General features: G+C 39.7%; 1 protein-coding gene across 18 annotated transcripts in view; it reads left to right on the forward strand.

Moving 5' to 3' along the window:
- The window catches only part of ralgapa1 (Ral GTPase activating protein catalytic subunit alpha 1), a 244,010-nt gene that overhangs the window by 91,583 nt on the left and 126,160 nt on the right, over positions 1 to 26,267 (forward strand). For 14 of the 18 annotated variants that reach the window (XR_013500019.1, XM_078233782.1, XM_078233793.1 and 11 more), the window contains 9 exons: positions 594 to 718; positions 2,926 to 3,142; positions 7,585 to 7,758; positions 9,281 to 9,433; positions 9,768 to 9,961; positions 19,688 to 19,786; positions 23,819 to 23,974; positions 24,853 to 24,981; positions 26,057 to 26,182. Coding sequence is in view for 17 of the 18 variants with exons in the window: in XM_078233782.1 (XP_078089908.1) it covers positions 594 to 718; positions 2,926 to 3,142; positions 7,585 to 7,758; positions 9,281 to 9,433; positions 9,768 to 9,961; positions 19,688 to 19,786; positions 23,819 to 23,974; positions 24,853 to 24,981; positions 26,057 to 26,182 (1,373 nt within the window). In the remaining variant the exon portion in view is untranslated. The remainder of the gene's footprint in view (positions 1 to 593; positions 719 to 2,925; positions 3,143 to 7,584; positions 7,759 to 9,280; positions 9,434 to 9,767; positions 9,962 to 19,687; positions 19,787 to 23,818; positions 23,975 to 24,852; positions 24,982 to 26,056; positions 26,183 to 26,267) is intronic. The other 4 variants (XM_078233789.1, XM_078233796.1, XM_078233790.1 and 1 more) reach the window with 2 other exon arrangements.

A 26,267-nucleotide genomic window follows, 5' to 3' on the forward strand; every position in this document is an offset into this window, starting at 1 on the left:
TGTGTGCAGGTTTTCAGTTGTTAATCTTTGACCGTAAAATTATTTGTGGTTAGTTATGGTGGCACGGTGAATTTGCATTAATGCACTTTACATTGTTTTAAATCTTTTCAGCACTAGGGGGCAGACCTTGCAAGTATAAAGTCTCAATAGAGTTCTACATTGAGAAGTGACTTGTGTTTGTAAAGGTGTATTTCATCTTTGAATGTTAAGGAAACAAACTTGTAAGATGAAACTACTTAAAGCAGTTTTAATGTTTAGTTTTAGAAAAATAATTTGAGTTGAGAAACCAGATTCATGGTATCTTGAAAATATGTTGAGAGTTTAGACTAATAAAATTCCTCTTCCATCAAAGATTAAAAATTGTTAACCTCTACTAATCTTTTAATGTGAAATATGCTAATGCTAACTTGAGATTACCTCTAATTGCACACAGTAAAGCTAGGACAATTCATATCTTGGGGAACTGCATGATTTGGCAAGTAACCCTTGCAATGCTAAATTCCTTTTATTGCTTTGGTGAGTAAATTTATCATGCTTTTGTGTTAATTATGAAGTTGTATTATTGTGTGTTTAAATACCTTATTTGCTTTCAGTCAATAAGGAGGACCCTAATCAAAAGCCTCGACCTTTCAGCACTGATATTGGCAATAGTAATCCCAATATCAGTGATCTTATGGATGAGTTTATAGCAGAGCGATTACGAACTGGTACTTCAGTGGTGAGTTTGTTTACTTGCTTGTATTGCAGTTATCTTTATAATAACTGTTAGTCGCAGTTCTATCTATCCTGAATTATTCTCACATTGCTGTTTCCTGGAGCCAGGAAGGGGATATTATCAAGCTGACAGATTTTTCTGTGTGGTGACATTAAGTGAGCCTCAATCATTTGCCATCGCATTAGTCAAACCTTTTCTGAAGATTGATGTCAATCTGAGAGGGGGAAATCAGTGAAAATGATGAATTTGTGTAAACTCCAGTGTTTTTATGCACAAGATATGTTTTAAAGTCTGCTGAATCTGCCTTCGTGAGCATCTGATCAAGAATACAAATAGATGCTCAGTGGAAGTGCTAATGTAAGAATAAAGCTGAATCTATGTTAAGCAATCATATTGACATCCATGTATTTACTTTAGTACAACATCTTCGGAAACATTAGTGGGATGCAAAGTTTGACATTGTATTTTTTCAAGTTTTTGTAAAGAATTAAAAAGTTGGCTTCCTGTCCAAAGGGGTGGCGTGACAAGAAATAGATGACATTGATGAGTAACGAAGGATTGCTGTTGGATCCCTGCCACCTTAAACAGGAAAGTTAGCAAGAGAAAAGTATAGAAATTACAGTTAAATTGAAGTGACTCAAATTGATTCATTATTAATGATCTACTCTATCAAATAAATTGAGTATAAAAATCTCTGTACTGCAATTGTCCACTATTTTTGGGCCTATTTTCTGCTTTGATAGATCAATAGATTATTGCTATTATTGAGTGTGAAACAAGTAACAAAGAGAACTATGTCTCTCCATATATAAACTCAAGTTACCATCCCACATGATAGGGGAGGCGAAGGCCGAGTGGTATTATCGCCAGAATATTAATCCATAAACTCAGCTAACTCAGGGGACCCAGGTTCGAATCCCGCCACAGCAACTGGTGAAATTTGAATTCAATAAAAAATATCCGGAATGAAGAATCTACTGATGACCATGAAACTATTGTCGATTGTCGGAAAATCCCATCTGGTTCACGAGCGTCCTTTAGGGAAGGAAATCAACCATTCTTGCCTGGCCTACATGTGACTCCAAAGCCATTGCAATATGGTTGACTCTAAACTGCTCTTGGATAACCAGGGATGGGCAATAAATGCTGGCCAACTAGCGATGTCGAAGTCCCACAAATTAATTTCTAAAAAACTTGGGAAAATCATGTAATCCTTCTCCCTTTTAGGAATTCTGTACAATCTATTAACCCTGTCCAGTACATTTGAGTTATAAGGAGAGGCTGGATAGACTGGGGCTTTTTTTCAGGGGGGGGGGGGGGGTGTGGTGAGTGTCTGTAACAAACTGCCAGAGGATAGTAGTAGAGGTGGGTACAATTTTGTGTTGTAAAAAGCATTTAGATAGTTACATGGGTAAGATGGGTAGAGAGGGATATGGGCCAAATGCGGGCAATTGGGACTGATTTTGTGGTTTTAAAAAAAGGGTGGCATGGACAAGTTGGGCCAAAGGGCCTGTTTCCATGCTGTAAACTTCTATGACTCTATTATGTACTTTTTTTTGTTGTGCGCCATGATTTTTTGGTAATCTGGACAGCAGCACAACTGTCTACCATATCAAAGAATGTTCATAAATATTTTTTATTTGTCCCCTGATAATGCATTTAAAACTAATGCGAGGTATATAGAACCATTTTTAAAATAAAAGATTGCAAATCCTATTCCAACATTCTTCTCAAGAATTCAGTCTAGGTCAGAGATTGAATCTGGCCTTGTACCCACTGAGCCAATAGATTTGTTTCATTTCAAAATATCCAAATTAAGAAAAATTTAGTCACAGTTCCATATTTAAATTCCATCCAAAAATTTGGTTTCATGTATTGCTGTTTCAAATTTTTAAGAGGATTCCTGCAGCAATGCTACCTTATGGTTTGAGTTGGATCAGGGAGCCATATAGTGAGTTGGTATCCAATTGATCTAATGGTAGAAATTGTTGCAACAAAAACAGGGTAAAGTGTCAGTAACAATTAATTGCATTTATATTGCCCCTTTAATGTTACAAAATATCTTGAGCTGCTTCACTGGGTTAATTACCAAATCAATAAATTATCTCATTAGATTTATTCCACTCTTAACTGGAACATAATTAAACCCTTCAAGCTACATCAATTTGGTGTGTTTAAGAAAGAAAAAGTAATTTTATTTTTTGTACTAGAACGTTTTGAGGAGAGGAAGCAGCCCTGGTAGTTTGGAAGTGCCGAAAGACCTTCCTGATTTGTTGAACAGACAGAATCAGACCCGACCAGTAGATGACCCAGGCATCCCATCAGAATGGACTTCTCCAGCCAGTGCTGGAAGCAGTGACCTCATTAGTTCTGACAGCCATTCAGATTCTTTCAATGCTTTTCAATATGATGGACGAAAATTTGAGAGTAAGTATGCTCACTCTGGTATTTCTGTTAAGCTTTGAGATGCATTTATTTATGGATATTCTGCACTACCTACTTTATCTGTGAAAAAATGTTGATTTTCAAAGTAAACTGACTTTAATTTGAGATGATGTGAATGTCTTGAAGTGGAGACAAAATTTAGCTCAAATTGATTGTTTTGAGCGTCGTCACACACAGCTATTTAATGTACCATCAAGTTTTTTGTGGCAAGTCACAGTATGAGTTATTTAAAGTGCAAAATAAGGGGAATGTTTAAATATCTGGGACATTTACTAAACTCTTGAGCTGCCAGCTTATTCAAAGAGACCTTTTAGATATGCAAACATTCATAATAGTTCAAGAGTTGTACTTCCATACTTCACCATGCACCTTGTCTTGTTACTCCATGCCAAGCATGAGAGAAAATTAACTTGCTCATCTAAGCTTCCTGTACATACCATAGGGCTTAAACCAAGCTTAATTGAACCTTGTTAAGTTATGTATTTAGGACGCATGTAATATTTACATGGCAGGGGAGAATCACTACCTGGCAGAGGTAAAACCATGATTACCTGGGAGGGATGTGCTTCTTGGCCTTTTGGCTAAGTCAAACATCAGATCAAGCCCAAGATGGGGTGCAGTGCCTTTTCTTGTCGGCTTGGATCTTCTGTTTCTTTCATGGGGACAATGAACTGAATCTTAGAATCCCTACAGTGCAGAAGGAAGCCATTTAGCCCATCGAGTCTGCACCAACTCTCCAACAGAGCATCCCACCGCCTGCCCTATCCCTGTAACCCCATGTATTTACTCTGCTCATCCCCCTAACCTGCACATGTTGACACTAAGGGGCAATTTAGAATGGCCAATCCACCTAACTTGCATGTCTTTGGATTGTGGGAGGAAACCAGAGCACCCAGAGGAAACTCACAGGGAGAATGTGCAATCTCCACACAAGACAAGCACCCAAGACTGGAATTGAACCCAGGTCCGTGGTGTTGTGAGGCAGCAGCGTTGGCTACCGTGCCATGGATTCAATTTGAGTTGGATTTTTGAGCAACCGCAGAGGTGGATTTGGTCTGTTTGCACTCTGGCTTTGTAACTTTAAGAATGGAGTAATTTTTTACAAAATGTAATCCTGATGTGAAGTACTGCATGCAGATCTATACGTGGTGCAAACACAATGGGCTGAATGTTCTCTTTCTGTGCTGTACTGTTCTACGATTTTTGTGTCCTACAAATCTCAGGGACCTGTACTATTTTACCAGTCACCTGTTTGTTTCTCTCCAGCTAAAAGGTTGCATTCTGTATTCCTTGGGTACCTCTTTTGAATTGGGACAAAATCTTTAATCTCTTCAGTTGTAAGTCATATTTGAAAACTCTTGTTCAGTTGGCAAATATTTTGCATTTTCAAGGCAGTCATTTGCTTAAATAAAAACAAAGTGCCGGAAAAACTCAACAGATCTGGTGGTACCTGTGTAGAGAGAAATAGGCCAGAAATTTACTAGCCTGCTCACCACGGGAATCTGAGGGGGCGAGGGGCGGAGCATGGAAAGGTCCATTGACCTCTGGCGGGATTTTACGGTTTCGGGACAAGCAAGGTCATAAAATCCCGCCCATAGAGTTAACATTTCAAGTGTATTATAACACTCTTTTTGGGAGATTATTTGTTGAATCCGCAGTTATGGATAATGTATCTGACCATTCCTCGTTGTTGGTTCCCAGTACTCAGTAGCAGCAAATACTACCTGAGAATCCTTGTGTGAATTGCGTGAAACCTGAGCCAGTCCTTGTTGGTTGTACTGTCTGAGACTTGAAACTCTCAATTACTAAATATCATATAAGGTAAAATCAAGAAGAAAACGATCAATGCACAGCCTCAGTTGCAAGTAGGAAATTTTAGCAACAGCTGGAATGACATGAACGTATCATCAGAAATAAACACAGAAATGCTGGAAACACACAGCAGGTCTGGCAGCATCTGTGTAGAGAGAAATAGAGCTTATGGCCCAAATTTTCCAGTCTCTGGGTGGTCAGAGACCTGGTGTACAACTGAGATATGCATCAGGACATTGTGGAAGGCCTTATGTAATGAACTACATGGCAGTTGTCCAGGGCATTTCAATTTCCGGTGGGCAATTTCCCTGCTGCCTGGGACCCTCTTTGAATGTCTCCGACTCCAAGTTCGAGTCGGAAACTTCAGACAGTCCCGATGTACTCTTCTGGATAGTTAGCAGGAAAAGTTTTTTAAAAGACCATAGTCTATCTCCTGGATAACTGCACAACTGACCCCCCAAATTACTCTCACATTTGACTCCCTGACTATCCCCCGGTTAGGTCGTTTGGCTGGACGGCTGGTTCATGATGAAGAGTGATGCCAACAGCGCAGGTTCAATTCTCATACTGGTTGAGGTTATCCATAAAGGTTTGGCTTTCTCAACCTTGCCCCTTGCCTGATGTGTGGTGATCCTCAGGTTAAATCACCACCAGCCAGCTCTTCCCCTCAAAGGGAAGAGCAGCCGATGGTCATCTGGGACTATGGCAACTTTACCTACTCTTTTTTCAAGAAAGCTTCTGGCTCCAATACAAGCTTGCAGATGGATCATTCATTGTTCAAATTTTTTCCCACTATCACTGCTGGCATGGTGGCACAGTGGTTAGCACTGCTGCCTCACAGCGCCAGGGACCTAGGTTCAATCAACTCTGATCTTGCAAGATAAACCTAAGATAACTAAACCTAGGTTTGTTTGATTCGTCTTCACATTAGAGTTTCTTAATAAAGAAACTAATGGGCGGCATGGTAGCACAGTGGTTAGCACTGCTGCCTCACAGCGCCAGGGACCTGTGTTTGATTTCTGGCTGGAGTCACTGTCTGTGTGGAGTTTGCACATTCTCCCCATGTCTGCGTGGGTTTCCTCCAGGTGCTCCGGTTTCCTCCCACAGACCAAAGATGTGCGGGTTAGGTGGATTGGCCATGCTAAATTGCCCCTTAGTGTCAGGGGGATTGGCTAGGGTAACTGCATGGGGCTTTGGGGAGAGGGCTTGGGTGGGAGTGTGTACTCGATGGGCCGAATGGCCTCCTTCTGCACTGTAAGATTCTATTAACTAAGCTTTTTCATTTATCTTATTTAAAACTTTAATTCCTAAAATTAAAAGTTATATTCAAAAACATATGAAATACGATCTAAATATTTGAACACGAAGCCTTGGTAATGGGTTTGTTATTATCTTACCAAAGCTAGTGTTTCAACAGTGGATAGGTAAATTGAAATTTGAGTGTTTTCTATGCAAGTGTAGATTTAAAATAATTTCTCTGCTGCTCCTAGAGCTCTTCTGTCAGGTTGTGAATGATATTTGCAAAGCTACTAAACGGATTAATCCACTGTTTAGGTTTGATCTAACATCATGTCTAGATTTGACGACTGTATGCTATTATACCAGTCAGATTAGTAGTGGAAACTGATGTAATGGTCACTGTGCAAGGGCCTAACATCACCCGATTTCCCCCTCAAATTGGTATTACTTTAGTGTGCATAGAAAACTTAAATAGGGGAAAAGAAAGATACTTTGTTTGATCTTCATTATTCAAATAATATTCTCCTTCCACAAGATCCTACTGGACTGTTTGCTCTGGCTTTGTGGTAGCATACGTTTTGGGATTTTTTTTTTGTTTTTGTTTAAAGGTCAGGTCAAAATGAATTGGTGCAGTGCTGACACTTGTGGATTACTTTACATGGATGCTGAGATACACTTTATGACTAATACTTTACCCAAATGCAGTCTATAGGTATTTAGTTAGATGTTCAGAAGTGAAATCTAATCATTCACATCATTACAAATAATTTCCATACCATAACCTGTGTAGCAGATGTTAAGCAAAAAATTGTATTATATCCCCCCCCCCCCCCCCCCCGCCCAAAACGGCTACAAATCAGCTTGTCTAAAACTTCACTCCATTTCCAATTATGGAGTTTTGCATCTGTTTCTGTTCTTAGTGAAATGCTGAACTGTGTATTTGTCAAGTGTTCAATGGTATTCTAAAATATTTCTGCTAGAACAAAAGTATTCTTCTTGTTGTTCCCTTCATTTTCACTACCACCATCCCCTCCCGAAAAAAAACTCCCACCCAATTGATTGGAATTAGGAAACAAATTGCTAAAACATGGCACTATTAAAAGAATGCTTATTGGGCTGGCAGAATGGACACCTGGATATTCAGAATACTCGCTGAGCTGCTTTGCTTATTTTTGTATGTAGTTTTAGTTCTATAAACCAACATTTTGCAGACTTTTTTTTATTTTTATTTCCTTGTGCATCTCTTAAAGTGAACATTTTTGCTGCTCTTTTTTAACATATGATTTGCACAATTTTCTCGATCATGCTTCCTCAGGATTTCTTTTTGCTTAAAAGGGGGTTCATAATGGTCATCATTTTTGGTTCTGTTGTAGGCTTTAGCTTTGGCAGTGAAACCATTTCTGCCGTATACACTGAAGCAGATCTAGGAGCATCACGGCAAACAGATGCGGAGCAAGAATTGACGAATTTAACTGCTGTGCACATTGATTCCGAAACTAGCAGCCTCAATCTGCAGACCACTTCTGCTGACACAGTTACAATCACAGGTGTGTTGTGCTTGCTGAGGAAAGGTAAAAGTCAGCTGTTAACATTTAACACGGTCCTATTGCTTCTCTTGTCTTGAGAGCATCTGTTCATAACTTTGCCACTCCTCTGTGGTAAGCGCTGCAGTACTTTGCCTGTAAGAATAATGAAGACTTTTATTCCGTGTATGAGAAGAGGGCATCATTGACGAGGCCTGTATTTACTGCCCATGTGTAATTGCCTTGGGGCAGGTGGTGGGTGAGCAACCCCATTGCGCCACTGCAGCCGGTGCCATGTAGGTACACCCACCATGCTGTTAGGTAGTGAGTTCCAAGATTTTGGCCAACTGATGTTGTCCAAACACTGTACCAATTCAAAAGAACAGGATATTATCCATGTTGGTAATTGAATTGCTTCAAAGAGAAACAGGCATTGCAATTTACAGAGTAGACATGCTACAAAATAGAACACTGCACAATAAGTATTCCCAGTCAACAGTGTGCCCAATCCAGTTTGTTTTCAATATCGCTTCACCATTGAGGATGATATTGCAGCACATTGTTACGGTCTTCTTTTGACTGATTCTTGGAACGAGGTTACCTGCTTTGACATCTGCAGTTGTCTAGAGTAAAAATCTCTGAAATAGGACAAAACAAATTCTATTCAGTTACAAAAATGTACAATAGAAGACTATTATAGCACACAAAGGTTGGAAACAGCTTTATTTTATCTATTTTTAAAAAAAACCTGAACTGCATTTTGGAGACTGAATAAATACAGCAGTATTGGTCACTTTGGGATATGCATTGATGGTGTAACCGAGTATAGTAGGAGGGACCTCGGACAAAAATATTAAATTACTTGCATGCTTGCTGTGAATTAAGTTTTGGAAAAGCATGCTAAATCAACCTCTGTGCTCTGCATGAACATCCCTGGGGAGATTGCCTACAAGTGTGCATTCCCCATGAATTCTTAACTGTTCCTCGCTTGACAGATGCTGTCAGACCGTCAGTGTTTCCAGGATTTTCTGCAATATTTTGCTTTTCCTTATTGACTCAGTTGCACAGTGATGACGTTTAATTGTGAAGAAACTTATGCCCTATCACCTATTGTGATACCTTCCTATATAAAAATAGAAATGTAGACTTATTAATATAATTGCTTTTCCTTTTTGTTCCTAATACATTTTGTGTCTTACTCTTTTGGAAGCTGGATGAGTTGTGTTTTGCAGAAAGATATTAAACACAATACATTTGATGAATATTTCATTGGGCCCTGTATTTCGCAAAAATGCAAATGGTCTAACAAGGTCCAAGATGGACTGGTATTCTATTTCCAATTAGTTGAAATTTATGCATTTGGATCTTGCTTGTGATAAATGCACTGAATTTCTTGAGAATAAAGTAGAATGAATTGAGAGGTTCACACCAGAAAACTCTGCCAATAAATGTTCTTGCAATTGAACAAAACTGAGAGTCAAAAATTTCAGTTTTGTCTATTATTATAATATCCTCAGTTAGTATAGATTTTTTTAATATTCTCTAGGCTCTGAAAGTGCTTCTCCGACCCATTCAAACACATGTTCAAGATCTCAGACACCATCTCCATCCACTTTAAACGCTGATCATGCAGAACAAAAAGATTTACCACTGGATGAAAAACTGCACCATTCAGTCTTGCAGACTCCTGATGACTTGGGTATTACTTGCATGGTTAATTCATTTTAAAGTTAAATATATAGGTTGTTTCAAACGTTTAATCTTGATCCCACAGAGGAAATGCTAATGTGAGACACATTAGGCAACATGTATATGTCTACCATTTGTGTGAAGATTCCCAGAAAAGAAGCTGTGGTGTGATCATTTTTATTTGAGCAATTCATATTGCATTTAAGGCATTAGTTTCTATTCAGTGATATTTTCAAGGTATTTAAATTTTAACTTTGTTATTTCAACATTTTGTGTATGTTTTGGGGTTGAATTTAAACTTTATAAATTTATTTGCCTATTTTATGTCTTGAAACGTTGAGCAGAAAATAGTGAGTTTCCAAATGAAGATTGCAGTGTTATGGCAGGAGGGAGTCTTAAAGGATGGCATGAAGATGTTGCAACAGTTATGTGGAGACGAATGCTTGGTATTTTGGGAGATGTCAACTGCATTAAGGATCCTGAAATTCATGCACAAGTCTTTGACTATTTATGCGAACTATGGCAGAATTTGGCCAAGGTAAGCGGTTAATTTAATTTTGCTTGCAAAGTTTAGCAGTGCTACTTTGGAATCAACTTTCCCCATACATGATATTTTGACATTGCATCTATCCTGAATAAATACATAGCTGCCGTACACTACCTATTTTCTATGTGGTTGAGCCTTGGTCACAGCCCTGAGGAATTCCTGCAGTGTTATCCCAGGACTCAGATAATTAACTTCCAACAACCGCAACCATTTTCCTTCAAGTTAGGTTACGATGGCAACCAGTGGAGAGTTTCCCCCCTCCCCCCAATTCCCATTTATTTCAATTTTGCTGGTGCTCCTTTATGCCACACTCTGTCAAGTGCTGCCTTGATGTCAAGGGCTGTTGCTCTCAGCTCATTTCTTGAGTTCATGTCCTTTGTTCATTTTGGACTAAAGCGGTAATTAAGTCAGACGTTGGTTGGCCCTGGTGGAACCCAAACTGAGCGTCAGTGAGCAAATAATGCTAGTTCAGATGAGACTCCAAATATGGTTATCAAAGGACAAAACTGCAAGTCAAAATCTAGAACTTCGGAGAGAGTGTCAAAGAAGAATGATCAAAAACTAGCCAGTTTTGCATATGACCAGTTTCATGCATGTGGGTGTAGTCTGCAGGGGCAAATAAACATCTGTCACAATTGTTGTTTGTGTTGGAAAAAACTTGCTAATCCTGGCCTTAGAGAAGTGAACTTTAAATTGAATTAAAACTTAACCGAGCACAGAAGGATGTGGAGTTGACTCTAAGGAGGGCCTCCTCCCACCAGTCAGTCCACGCGATCGAACCCAATCTCAGCTTTTCCCAGGCATTTCTTGTGGAGGAGAGGGGCCAGAAGAGATTGTACAATCTTGAAATAGAACCTCCGTGAGTTTGAGGCAGTGACAACATACCTTTCAGTAACATGTTTGGAAGTAGTTGTCAAGTAGTCAAGCTTGGAAGGCAAGAATAAATGGTTATTACAAATAGGGCTCAACTGAGGAGAGCCAAGTTTAAAATGTCGACGAAATTGCTTCTATATTTTGAAGTAGAAATCACAAAGGGCTTTGACTGTACATAACAGATAAGGATAGTATGGCATAGATCAAGACAGGGAGAGAGGATGAGCAGTAGGAATGCACTTCCATATGACACCAGTTCATACTTGGATCATGGCACCATATTAAAACCACTTGAATATTGGCTTCCCAATAATAGTACAGTAGGTTAGGTAGTGCTAGAGCACTATCCCATTTCCTTCTCTGAAGTTTCACTCTACGGGCTCTAGGAATCCTACCTGCCCAGACAAATGTTGATATCAGCTTGTTTACCATAGCAAAATATGATTTTGGTAGAAGGTTCGGGAGACATTGAAAAAGAAACAAGAACCTGGACAGAATGTTCATTTTTATAGATTGAATCCTGCCAGCCAAGAAAAGAGACAACTTATCCCAGTGCTGTAAATCCGCCTTAAATTTGATGACCAGTTTTGTAAAGTTTGTTTTGTGGAGAACTGCAAGAGTGTGTTATGTTCACACCCAAGTAGCGAAAACCAGCAATTGATATACAAAACGGCAAAACTTCTGGGGGGATTGTTTGGTCCTGCAGCAGCAGTTTAGGGAGTTGGGTAGAAAGTTAAAAAGCAGGACCTCTAGGGTTGTAATCTCAGGATTACTCCCTGTTCCACATGCTAGTGAGGCTAGGAATAGGAGATAGTGCAACTCAACACGTGGCTAAACAGCTGGTGTAGGAGGGGGGGTTTCAGATATCTGGATAATTGGGGTCTCTTCCGGGGCAGATGGGACCCGTACAAGAAGGACGGGTTGCATCTAAACTGGAAGGGCATAAATATTCTGGCCGGGAGTTTTGCAAGTGTTACACGGGAGGATTTAAACTAGTTTGGCGGGGGGTGGGAACCAAAGCAAAGGGGAACCAGAGAGTAGGGCCAGTAAGACTCAGAGAAACAGCAGGCAGGGTGGGGTTGCTAATCAGAGGGTCTGGTGGACTGAAGTGCATCTTTTTCAATGCGAGAAGTGTAACAGGTAAGGCAGATGAACTTAGAGCTTGGATTAGTACTAGGAAGTACGATGTTGTTGCCATTACAGAGACTTGGTTAAGGGAAGGACAGGATTGGCAGCTTAACATTGCCGGATACAGATGTTTCAGGCGGGAGAGAGGGGGATGTAAAAGGGGTGGGGGAGTTGCACTACTGGTTAAGGAGAATATCACAGCTGTACTCCGGGAGGACACCTCCGAGGGGTCATACAGCGAGGCAGTGTGAGTGGAGCTCAGGAATAGGAAAGGTGTAGTCACAGTGTTGGGGGTTTACTATAGGCCATCCAACTGCCAGCGGGAGATAGAGGAACAGATATGTAGGCAGATTTTGGCAAGGTATAGAAGTAACAGGGTTGTTGCGGTGGGAGATTTTAACTTCCCCTATATTGACTGGGACTCACTTAGTGCTAGGGGCATGGGTGGGGCAGCGTTTGTAAGGAGCATCCAGGAGGGCTTCTTGAAACAGTATGTAGATAGTCCAACTAGGGAAGTCCAACTGGACCTGGTATTGGGGAATGAGCCCGGTCAGGTGGTCGATGTTTCAGTCGGGGAGCAGTTCGGGAACAGTGACCACAATTAAGTAAGCTTTAAGGTACTGATGGATAAAGATAAGTGTAGTCCTCAAGTTAAGGTGCTAAATTGGGGGAAGGCTAATTACAACAATATTAGGCAGGAACTGAAGAATATAGATTGGGGACAGATGTTTGAGGGCAAATCAACATCTGGCATGTGGGAGGCTTACAAGTGTAAGTTGATGAGGATTCAGGACGGGCACATTCCTGTAAGAATGAAGGATAAGTATGGCAAATTTTGGGAACCTTGGATAACGAGAGATATTGTGAGCCTAGTCAAAGAGAAAAAGGAGATAATTTGTCAAAGCTAAAAGGCTGGGAACACACGAAGCAAGTGTGGAATACAAAGAAAGTAGAAAGAAACTTAAGCAAGGAGTAAGGAGGGCTAAAAGGGGTCACGAAAAAGCATTGGCCAGCAGGATTAAGGAAAATCCCAAGGCTTTTTATACATATGTAAAGAGCAAAAGGGTAGCCAATGAGAGGATTGGCCCACTCGAGGACAAGGGGGGGAATCAATGCTTAGAGCCAGAGGAAATGGGTGAGGTATTAAATGAGTACTTTGCGTCAGTATTCACCAAAGAGAAGGACTTGGTGGATGATGAGTCTGGGAAAGGATGTATAAATAGTTTGAGTCATATTGAGATCAAAAAGGAGGAGGTATTGGGGTTCTTGAGAAACATCAAGGTAGACAAGTCCCCAGGGCCTAATGGGATATACCCCAGAATACTCAGATAGGCAAGGGAGGAAATTGCTGGGGACTTGAGAGAAATCTTTGTATCCTCACTGGCTTCAGGGGAGATCCCAGAGGATTGGAGAATAGCCAATGTTGTTCCTTTGTTTAAGAAGGGTAGCAAGAATAATCCAGGTAATTACAGGCCTGTGAGCCTTACATCAGTGGTAGGGATATTATTGGAGAAGATTCTTTGAGACAGGATTTATTCCCACTTGGAAATATGTGGACGTATTAATGAGAGGCAACATGGTTTTGTGAAGAGGAGGTCGTGCCTCACGAACTTGATCGAGTTTTTCGAGGAAGTGACAAAGATATTTGATGAGGAGGGTAGGGCAGTGGATGTTGTCTACATGGACTTCAGTAAGGCCCTTGACAAGGTCCCTCATGGCAGACTGATGCAGAAGGTGAAGTCGCATAGGATCAGAAGTGAGCTGGCAAGGTGGATACAAAACTGGCTCGGTCAAAGGTAGCAGTGGAAGGGTGCGTTTCTGAATGGAGGGCTGTGACAAGTGGCATTCCTCGGGGATCAGTGCTGGGACCTTTGCTGTTTGTAATATATATAAATGATTTGGAGGAAAATGTAACTGGTTTGATTAGTAAGTTTGCGGACGCCACAAAGATTGGTGGATTTGCGGATAGCGATGAGGACCATCAGAGGATACAGCAGGATATAGATCAATTGGAGACTTGGGCGGAGAAATGGCAGATGGAGTTTAATCCAGACAAATGTGAGGTAATGCATTTTGGAAGGTCTAATACAGATAGGAAATATACAGTAAATGACAGAACCCTTAAGAGTATTGATAGGCAAAGGGATCTGGGTGTACAGGTACACAGGTCACTGAAATTGGCAATGCAGGTGGAGAAGGTAGTCAAGAAGGCATACGGCACGCTTGCTTTCATCGGCCAGGGCATTGAGTTTAAAAATTGGCAAGTCATGTTTATAGAACCTTAGTTAGGCCGCACTTGGAATATCGTGTTCAATTGTGGTCGCCCCACTACCAGAAGCATGTGGAGGTTTTGGAGAGGGTACAGAAAAGATTTACCTGGATGTTGCCTGGTATGGAGGGCATTAGCTATGAGTAGAGGTTGGAGAAACTTGGTTTGTTCTCACTGGAATGACGGAGGTTGAGGGCAACCTGATAGAAGTCTACAAGATTATGAGAGGCATGGACAGAGTGGATAGTCAGAAGCTTTTTCCCAGGGTGGAAGAGTCCATTACTAGGGGGCACAGGTTTAAGGTGCGAGGGGCAAGGTTTAAAGGAGATGTACGAGGCAGATTTTTTACAGAGTAGTGGGTGCCTGGAACTCGTTGCCGGGGGAGGTCGTGGAAGCGGATAAATTAGTGACTTTTAAGGGGTGTCTTGACAAATACATGAATAGGATGGGAATAGAGGGATATGGCCCCCAGAAGGGTAGGGGGTTTTTGTTCAGTTGGGCAGCCTGGTCGGTGCAGGCTTAGAGGGCCGAAGGGCCTGTTCCTGTGCTGTAATTTTCTTTGTTCAGTTGATTGGAAAACACTCACTTTTGTTGATATTCAATTTATAGCCAGAGAATGAGCCACTGTTGCTGAGAATATTCATTGTGCTGTTATTACAGGTAATAGGGTTCACAATATATAATAGGTCATCACCATATAAGGACACGTGCTGCACACCAGCTCAGTGGATACTCTTTGGCAATGTTGAAGTCTTTAAAGCTATGGGCCGGGGTTCTATCACCAGAGGTGAAAAAAGGTGTAAAGACAAAGGGCACACTTTACAGGTTCCTCTGGATAGAGGAAAATACTTGCGTGTACAGAGTTAGTGTGCATGCTTGCAGAAGAGGAGGTATAGAGAAGACGAATGCATGAAATAAATTTTGAAACGAATGCAAATTTATCCAAAATTGTAAACAAATAATCCTCCTCCACTCCCTCAAAATCCCCCTCCGCATCCAGAGAGACAACAATTTCAGGGTCGGTCGAGGCAGTTGCAGAAAGTATAATGTCAAGAAGACGATGTACATTTGAAACTAATTGGTGCCTCTTCACAAAGCCAGATTGATCATCAGATATACCAAGAAGACAAGGCTCCAAAACGGTACCCCAGTACCTTAGCAAACAGCTTTACGTCAGTGTTTAAAAGAGAAGCCGATGCAACCCACAGCCATTAAGCATATCTAGTAATAAGGGAGCAAGTTGAGTAGAGAACTTTTTATTGAGTTCAGTGGGAAAGCCATCAGGAGGGGCTGGAGTCTTGCCACTTTGCATTGACTTAATGCAGTTTGTTATCTCCATCCAGATACAAAGGATCTTCCATGTCTCTACTCAAGCCCGTATCCACAGATGGGATATCCAAATTCCTCCAAATCCCACAATATATTATACCCCAAAGTTTTTCTATTTTGGCATTAGTGTGAGGGTGGCACGGTGGTTAGCACTGCTGCCTCACAGCACCTGGGACCCAGATTTGATTACTGACTTGGGTCGCTGTCTGTGCAGAGTTTGCATGTTCTCTCCGTGTCTGTGTGGGTTTCCTCCAGGTGCTCTGGTTTCTTCCCACAGTCCGAAAGACATGCTGATTAGGTGCACTGGCCATGCTAAATTCTCCCTCAGTGTACCCGAACAGGTGCTGGAGTGTGGCGACTAGGGGATTTTCACAGTATCTTCATTGCAGTGTTAATGTAAGCATACTTGTGACGCTAATGAATAAACTTTCAATTTAATAAAAGCTGTTTCGCTCCAGGTGTGATTCTATTGACAGACTCGGAAGTTTTTATCAAAACAAACTTTATACAACAATACAGTTTAACTATAACACATGAATTAGCTTAACTTTTACCAATGGAAATACTTAAACATGACCACATACAATTTTTAACTGCTGACCCATCTCTTAATTCCAACTTAAGCAATATTCCACTTATAGACTTAAACTCCTCTTCAAAACCAGATAGCAAACAACACAGGCTTATGTGTTTTTACTTGTTGACCAGTCCTACAGCCTTTGAACATTTCTGGGGAGAGTGACAGAGACACCTCTTGCTTCTTTCAGGACCATGCAGAAACTGCTGGCTTTTCCCTGTGAGCTTAACTCCTCCTGTTAGCATATGACTGTCACATGTTAATCAATCTAATCAAACCTACTCTAAACCCCAGGGGAAAAACCAAACATAAACAAAAATGGATTAACTCAGATTAACACAAACACTAGCTAAAATCAATAATTAGCCTGCATTCTCAGCATGTGAACTGTTTGGTGCAGACAAATCGGCACCGTATAAACATACCCCTTACAATAAACATAATAAAAATCCATTTCTGAAAGGCACAGTATATCACAGTAATGCACTTTGGACAATTGTTAAATACGTGGAAAGTGATTCGTATATATACAAGTGGTAATATTCAGTTAAATTTCACACTTTCACTCAATGTTGTCATAAGGATTCAGGTGTGAGGTATTAGCTTATACTAAACCTTGATTTAATTCGAGCTTATATGTCCCTATTTGTTGAGACTTCATCATGTTCTAAAATGACCTAAAGTAACAATAGTCAAAACAGAATGAATGCTTGACACAACCTTCATAGAATCAAAGAATCCCTACAGTACACGAGGCCCATTGAGCCTGCACTAACAACAAGCCCACCAGGCCCTAACCCCGTAACCCCATGTATTTACCCCACTAACCCCTGTGACACTAAGGGGGCAATTTAGCATGGCCAGTGCACCTAACCTGCACATCTTTGGAATGTGGGAGGAAACCAGAGCACCTGGAAGAAACCCACATGGGGAGAATGTGCAAACTCCACATAGTCAGTCACTTGTGGCTGGAATTGAACCCGGGTCCCTGGAGCGTTGAGGCAGCCATGCTAACCACTGTGTTGTGCCTTATTTTCACCTTCCCAGAACAAATTAGAAACTTCATTGGCAATTACTTTGCCAATTCCTGTCTGCAGAAGTGCTACGTCTGACCTCAGCTTCTCTGAAAAGGAAAGGAAAAAAGACCCAAGTTCCACTTCTAATTGATATCCCTGTGGATGAATGGATGTCAGGCAAACTTGTAGACGAAGTTCCAACAATGTTTGCTACTTTTGTTCTGCTTAATGGTAGAGTTTTAAGGGCTTGGAGGTCCAATGAAATTGCTATGATGAGTTATTGCGAACATGTGGGTGATATATACTGCACCCAAAGTGCATTAGTGACGGGGAGGGATACTGATATCAATGACAGGCTCATCTGTCCTGAATGATGATTTGCTTCCTGAGTATTCCTTGGCTGCGCCCATCCAGGCAAGAAGACAGCATCCTACTAACTTTCTGATTTTAGTCTTCTAGATGATAGAGAGGTATTCAGGGATCAGGAGGTGAGTCACTTATCACCGAGTCTCCAAGTCCTGCATCAGCCTTGTAATAGAATCAAAGAATGGTTACAGCACAGATAGAGAGTCCATTTGTCACATCCGTATCAACTCTCCGTAAAAACTCAGTCCGACTCATCACCCTTACCCCAGCAAATGTTATTTTTTTTGCAAGTGCTTATCTAATTCTCTTTTGAATCTGTCTCCACCACTCTCAAGGTATGGTGATCAAGTTAAGCTTCTAGTAAGCGGTGACCCCAAGGATGACGATGGAGTATCGTTTATAATTGAAGATCAGGGAGAGATGGTTGTGTTTTTCTTGCCAAGAGATGGTCATTGCTTGGGGAGACAGTGCACAAATATTACTGCTGTTTTCCAGGCCAAGTCCTACAATGTTGTGACATGAAGTTCTGATGGAGCAGGATACTGTTAAATAATCACTGATTAGCACCATTCATGATAAAGTAATAAGTGAAAGTGCTGAAGGTGGTTGGGTTGAAGGTGTAGCTCTGAAGAACTTCAGCAATTTAGGTTGCAATAATTTCCCTCTGTCTAGTATAAGTCTGAACAGTAGTGTGTGTTGTCTGTTCCCATCAATCTCAGTTTTATCTGGTTCCTTAATGTCAAAATTGGCAAAACGTCACCTTGCTGTTTCGACTGTTGCCCACACTTCTCTTGCATTTAACTCAAGATTATAATACATAATATAGTCTATGGTATAGTAACTTAGTATAAACATCCAGTAGGGGTGGCACAGTGGTTAGCACTGCTGCCTCACTGGGACCTGGGTTCAATTCCAGCCTTGGGTGACTGTCTGTGTAGAGTTTGCACATTCTCCCCATGTCTGCATAGGTCCCCTTCCTTTCCCAAGATGTGTAGGTTAGATGGATTAGCCATGGGATAGGACAGGGTGGTGAGCCTGGGTAAGATGCTCTGTCAGAGAGTTGGTGCAGACTTGATGGGCCAAATGGCCTCTGCAGGGATTCTATGATTCTAGATTAAGAAGATGATGAGGTTCTCACAGAACATGAATTGAATATCAGTGATTATGTTATTAGTGAGTCGGTATTGTAGATATTGATAACTCCTCCAGAATAGTAGAGACAGAGATCATAGCCTGTGCTTGCAGGAGGGCAAATTCAAAACTAATCTGCATCAATATTATCTCAGTTTGAGAGTGGTAAATCTATAGAACAGGCTTCCTGGAGAGATAATTAAATTAGATAGTATTGATTTAATTCAACGCTAACTTGGAAGTCTTTCTTTGAGAAAATAATGTTTTGGGATACACCATTAGAGAGTAATTTAAGACATGATGCATGGTAAATGTCGCATGCTTGACAGGAACAGGTGACATGGATCTAATAGGTGGGATTCTCTGGCCTCCCGGCAGTGTATTTCTCACAGCAGGAGATGGCGTGTCATTGGCCAGCAGCGGAATCTTCTGGTCTCGCTGCTGTCAAGAGGATTTCCCATTGACTCCATTCAACGCTGCAGGGAAACCCACAGCGGGGTGCACCATCAGCGGGACCAGAAGATCCCGTCGACGTGAACAGTTGGAAAGCTCCGGCTATTGTTTCCAAAACTTTGCTCCAGTGGGGGTTTACTCGCTTTATGTCTGGGTCTGTTTTAGGTGAATTGATGGAGATTGATTGCCTTGATTGATCAACAACACCATCAGTGTATCACATGACTGACAGGATGGTAAATGACGAGCTGGATGAACTATGGTCTTTCCTTATCTCACAGTTCCTGTGTTCCAAATGGCCATGTGTAGCATTTGCATAAAATTATTGTACTATACTGTTTCAAGTTGTGCCAGTATTACATAAATCAATCTGTTAATCTTAAAATAATTAGTTTTTGTAAACAGTTAGAATTTAGCCATAGTTGTTAATGTATGAAATGAACAAATATAATTTCTATCTAAAATATTAATCTTGAATTCATTGCTTTGTGAAATGTTCTCCTTTTAGATGGTGTTGTCTTACTAAAACACATTTCAGATTTTTTTTGTCAAAATGTAATTTCCTTTCTTTAAAGGTGAGAGATAATCTTGGAATTACAATAGACAATCATACCTCCCCACCACCTCCAGTTTTGATACCACCTCTCAGAATTCTAACTCCTTGGCTTTTTAAGGTAAGTTAAGATGTTGTTTCTAAAAGATAAATTATCTATTTTCACTTTGCTATTTCTATCAGTGAATACATGTACTGAATGAGTTCTCAATGCGTTCAGAAATTTTAGGTTGTGCTTTCAGTGATTGTTGGCCTTGGCTTAGTGATAACACGCTCACCTCTAACATCATCTACGGCATAGTTCTCTTTTTTAGTGCAGCAAGTATTCTGGTACCTTCCAGCATATTTTTTTTCTGTTGTAGTCTAATCCAGATTTTTAAGCATGCAATGTGTATACGTCATTTTGCAGAATGCTTAAGGATTTAGTGCAGCATCATCTAAAATAAGTTTAGGTTCCTTATTCGTAGTTAAGATTTTTTTTTACTACATTACCCAAATAAAATTCAAATGTGGTTTGCTGTCTATCTTATTTTGCTACCTTACAGCTTGACTTATAAATTCGTTAACAGTCAGGATTCTAAATAAACACGCAGTAGATTAATTCGCCCTCAACATCATGGGCAGCCCACACAAAGCACTGATAGGAGTGAAAAATTCCAAGAACAGTTGCTGCCATATAATATTATCTTATTATGGCTCCTCTATGGTTTAAACAGGGCTGAACAACTGTAGGTGCAGCCATCTCGTTGACAACAGGTAAACAATGCAGAGTTTGATTGGAGGAACAGCAAGTATGGGGGAGACAGAATCTGAGAAACTGCTCCCCCAGCCACAGATTCTGTATCTCCAATGTTGGCTGCTCCAGCTCCTCCAGGTTCTCTCCCAATCTTGCAAATCCTCCCAAAACACAATCTGTGATTGGAGGAGCAGCAAGAGCAGAAGGAAGAGAACCTTCGATTGAGAGAGTATGATCAGCTGCATCGGAGAAAGGGAACCAAGATGGCAGTAGATTCCGTGCAGGTAAGGTGGTTCCAGCAGTGTCAAGCAAGGAATGTGAGACAGAGATAGATGTATAAGTGTTTCGGTGAGAGAGAGCTGGTATAGGTAACAGGCAACATTGCTCACTTTCACATTCGCATTTTATTTCATTTATTTATGTATATAATTTCCCAACTCAAAGTACCTTTGTTTTTCCTTCTAAAACCCTTTTCCAAGGCCTGGCTTGCAATGTTACAAACTACTGCTGAAACAACAATAACCAAACAAAAAAAGAATAACACTAAAATCCTTTCAATGGCCTTCCTGTTTTATATTTGTCCAATAAATTATTTGGGAGAAAGGGAAAAATGCAGTTCTTACTGCTCTCAGGCTTTTCTTTAAATGTTCCTGCTAGAGGTTTCTGTTTGTATACACACTTTTTTCAGCTGTGTTTGCTTTACTATCAGCCAAATCTTAGCTTTTTGTCATTTTCAATGGGACGAGTGATTCTGATGTCTGCTCACAAATTAATTTAATACTGAGAGTGGTGCTGAAGAGCTGGATTCTCATTTCAGACACATGCACACATACTCCCACTCGAAAGAGGCTTGAGCACACTCTCGCCTCTTGCTTACGCATGCCCACTCGCACCTCGCTCTCGCACGCCGCCACGTCACTCTCGCACGCCTGCGCACTGGTGCCCTTATTCCCAATCAGATCACAATTGTCACACTTGGCATTGTCACTCCTCAAACTAGGACTGGAGCTCATTTGGACGACCCACTTCTCTGTTGTATCCTCATACAGATGGGAAACCTACAAATTTAGAAGCCAATGCTTAGAAAAATGGCATAAATACAATCGAGTTACATTCAACATGAAGAAATCCTAGCTAAAATCAATAGTTACATTCAACAACGTTATTAAAACTTGATTTATGTCTTTAATTACAAACTGTAATGTAACTTGTATTTATATAGTGCCTTTTGTTAGGAAATCAAAGGTAGTTTTAAGGGATTTATATTTGTATTGGTAAACATTAGAAATAAGGTATAATTTCAAGTGAGTTTGTTTTAATATTTCTGTGCCTGGAAGGGTAAAGCCTATAGTTAGATTCATGCTGGACAAAGGTGTTTTTTTTGTGTGGGGAATGGTTTCAATTCTAACTGTGTAAGAAACAGAGTGAAGAGTAAATAGAAGAAGCAGCGGTTGCTTAGCAACTGGGTAGGAAGGTTTTTAAGTTTTAGTTTTTTAGCTGAATTTGTTTGTAGTTGAAGATATTACACTGGCGATTGAACACCTCTCAACTCTACCAGGAGAAGCTGGACAGGGTGGCACAGCGGCAGTGATTAGCACTGTTGACTCTCAGCTCCAGGAATCCATAGAAAAAAAATTGTAATGTAACTTGTATTTATATAGTGCCTTTTGTTAGGAAATCAAAGGTAGTTTTAAGGGATTTATATTTGTATTGGTAAACATTAGAAATAAGGTATAATTTCAAGTGAGTTTGTTTTAATATTTCTGTGCCTGGAAGGGTAAAGCCTATAGTTAGAATCCGGGTTCATTTTCGGCCTTGGGTGACTTTGTGGAGTTTGCACATTCTCCCCGTGTCTGCATGGGTTTCCACCAAGTGCTCCCATTGGATTCAGTGTTAAAAGTGGAGCGGAAGCTTTGTTTTAGAGTCATTTAGAAAACATGAACTGGATTTCGGAGTGCAAACTGCTGACGGAAAGCAGTGTGTGAAAGAAGATTTTAAAGCATGTTTTCTGGGGGTGGAGTTTGGAAACTTATCTGCGACAATCGGAGAGGGGGAATTCTGAGGAGAAATCCAGACATTCACTTGGGTTCAGAGTAGAGCGTGTGTTTTGACACAGCCAGTCTGTGTTTAAAGAGACTTTGTGTTACTGAGACAGTTGTAGCTTTAAACTGTACTTTGTAATCCATGTTAATCTTAAAATCTGTGTGTATTTGTTAAACTAAGGGGAAGTGTAAAGGAGTATTGTATCATCAGTCCTGTGACTCTGTTTCTCCACTTTTTAAAAAAAAAAGTAAAAGTTACAGTCTTTTGAACCAGAGTCCCATTCTGAGATCTACCTGTCCAGTTAAAACATCAACTGGGATCGTAACATTTTAACATAGCAAAACACCCCAAGTAGCTTCATCGGAGAGTTATTAAAGAGCATTTGGCACTGAGCCACAGAAGACAATATTAGGGTAGATTATCAGAAGCTTGGTCAATTAAAATCAGGATGTTCAAGAGGCCAGAATTAGAGAAGTGCAGATACCTCAGAGGATTGTGAGACTGACGGTGGCGACAGGGCTAGGGAGGGGAAACTATAGAAGGATTTGAAAACAAGGAAATTTTAAAGTAAAAAACATTACTTGACCAGAAGTCATTGTGGGCCAGTGAGCACAGGGGTGATAGAGGAATGGGACTTGCTGCAAGTTGAGACGCAGACAGCAGAATTTTAGATGACCTCAAGTTTACGGAGGATAGAACATGGGAGACACGTCAAGACTAAAGGTAATAGATAATTGAATAATATTAATAATAATTAATATTAGATCAGGTTAGAGTTTGTTTTTAATATTTACATCTTGTATGATTTTGTTTGCTATTTGACATTTGTTCTAAATTATTATATTAAAACATGTGTCTGGAAGCTATTTAATTTTCTGGGTCCATTTTTATAGTAAAAACTCTATGTAAACTTCTCTCAGTAAGTAGTACCCTACTGCCAGTTCAAGCATGTTGTGTTACTGGTCAGAGGATGTACTTGCGGTATGGTCTATGGTATAATTTGATTATAGCTAGAAATATTTAGGTAATTAGGCATGCAAATTGTTGTATCTTTGTATGGTTCTAATATTTACAGTAATTTAATGTAATATTTCATATGTTTCAGTGATGATCCATTCTGTTTCTAATTACTGAGAGACAATAGTGATTAATTTCCATTTATTGACTCTTGTAATTGTAATACTTGGAGATTGTTTTACTCCTATATACATTGAGTAAGGGCTGTAATTTTTTCAGACCTTTTATCAATGAGCAGAGGCAATCTTCTAGTTACATTTTATAGGTTAAGCAGTAATGTTTTTTGCTTTATAAATTAACAAAGTAACTTTTTTTAACCGAATGCAAAATTAAATCCTAATTTTAATTATCATTTAGGCAACAACGTTACCAGAAAAATACAAGCAAGGAAAGCTGCATGCATATAAACTGATCTGCAAAATTATGAAACGGCGTCAAGATGTTTCGCCTAATTCTGATTTTCTGGTTCACTTCTACAATATAATGCACAGTGGACTCTTAAACCCGGATCAGGTCAGTTTGTTCCTTTTTAAAGTTTGCTTACTATTTTTACTGAAACATATATTTTCAGACTTGTAAAGAATAGAGCTTTAATTGTAAAGTTTAGGTGTTGTTCAGTGTGAGATTTTTTTCTTTATTGGTTGGGGTTTTTGGGACTTGTGCTATACCTCTGCTGGTGATACAGATTTATGAGGCGCTTTGCTGCTGCACTCAAGATAAAACAACTGAAGTAAGCCAGTTAGGCCTGGCCCAGGGTAAATAACTATCTGTTCAAGGTTTTAATTGCTAATTTTGAATGTGCTGCACAAGTGGCTGCTTCAGCAAGAGCTATAAATGGGGAGAAGAAAATTATAATAATTTAAATAATTAAGGAAAAAAGATTTGAGAAGGAAAGAAGTGGAATTAAATGAAAATTCTTCAGAAAGTGCTGCAAATTTGCTGAGAGTAATGGAGCAAAAATAGATTAATACAACATAAATCACTGAAACCTCTTTCACTCCTGCTAATGTGCGACTCGTGATGCATTGTTTCAGTACATTTGCAGTGTTACAGCAATTGGCAAATCATTTCTACAGTTCTCCAGCTCAACACTATTTCTAACAAGGCACACATTATCGACTAGTTCGTGATTTATTTGCAATGTCAAAATGAAGAGCTAATGATACATTTTACTTCTAATAAAATCCCATTATTGCCTTCAAATTTTGATTAATTTTGAGTAACAATCAAAATGAGAGATTGATGATGCTTGCTTTTTGCTTTGTATCAGATGGAACTCAAATGCATAATTTTATATTTTGGTGAATGTTATATTTGATTTATACAGTGGAAAATTTGATTGTCTATTTTAGTTGTCGTTTATTTTAATACTGTTTTTGTAAACATTTTAGGATATTGTGAATACGATCATCAAGCACTGTTCTCCAAGGTTCTTTTCGATTGGGTTGCCTGGTGCTACCATGCTAATTTGGGACTTTATAGTTGCCGCTAGCAAAGTGACATTCTCCTCTTCACTCAATGTAGGTCAACAAGCATGTTACAATGTATACTGGTGAATCTAAAACAAGGTAGAAGGATGGATTTTTGAAATGCTGATTTGCCTGTTGTTAGCTTATTTTGAAAATTTGAAAAAGAACATTGTGTGATTTTTTTTTTTAAATGTACAGATTTTAGAGGTTACATATGGGTTTGTGATCTGCCCCTAATGAACACTATTGTGGTGCTTCAGTGACTTGCATTTCTCCAAAGAATGTCACTCTGGAATTATCACTAATTTTGTCCATTTATTTTATGGCCTCAAGTGGGTTTCTTTCTAAGACACTTATGAAAGGAGCAGTAAATGTACTTCATTGATAAATCAATACATTTTGTTTGTGAACAGTATCTAGCTTTTCCATGAATGTAAAATAACTGAACAAGGGATATTTCTGATAAGTTTTATGTTGTACTAAATTATGTAGATCATTTTTGCAGGTGATTCATTGGATAAATGCAGTGTCTGTGTAGTACTGATCTGTACAGCCCAGTGAATATATCAGAGTAGTGTTGTACTATCTTAGCTCCTCTTGGCAAAATTGCTGCTGACAATACCACAGTTTATCTTAATGCCGAGTTTGTATTGTATGTGTATTCTAATATAAAACAGAATTTATGTAACTGGAATGAGCTTCACTATCGGGCTCCTGCATGAACAATCAAATAGTCTGACCGTAGCTGTCTCAGCTAATCATTAAAAATGGCAGAGGGTGATATGCCAGCAGCATGAGTTGCTGCAGTCAGTAGAAAGAGAGTGAGAAGAGAATAAAGGAAAGACACAAGAGTTTACTTATAAGCATTGTTTCAAATCAACTAATAGAATGTTTGAAAAAGACAATAACATTTCCTGCATTTAAACCGTATTAGTCATAAAGCAATTTTTAAAAACTGTTCAGCTAAAATTATGTCATGACCTCTGCTTTCCGATTAATCCATGGTAATCTATTTGTTTTTAAAAATTGATCTAGGTTTTCCATTTGTAATACCAATTCCAATATTAAATTTGAATTATTGATTGATTTCAGTTAAATTTCTGAATTTACCCTTGTTTTATTTCAGGCTCCAAGAGTAGAAGCACAGATTCTATTGGGTTCTTTAGTGTGTTTCCCAAATTTATATGATGATCTCCCTACATTACAACCTTCTCTTGTGGATATTTTGTCAACAAAATGTGATGATGTTAAGGTAAAATTCCTGATGCAAGTGGTACTAAATGTTTTTAATTGTCATCAATTCTTTGTTCTCCACCCCCTTCCCCAAAACACAGACT

This window comes from Mustelus asterias, chromosome 18 (assembly GCF_964213995.1).
Source record: "Mustelus asterias chromosome 18, sMusAst1.hap1.1, whole genome shotgun sequence".
Taxonomy (NCBI): domain Eukaryota; kingdom Metazoa; phylum Chordata; class Chondrichthyes; order Carcharhiniformes; family Triakidae; genus Mustelus; species Mustelus asterias.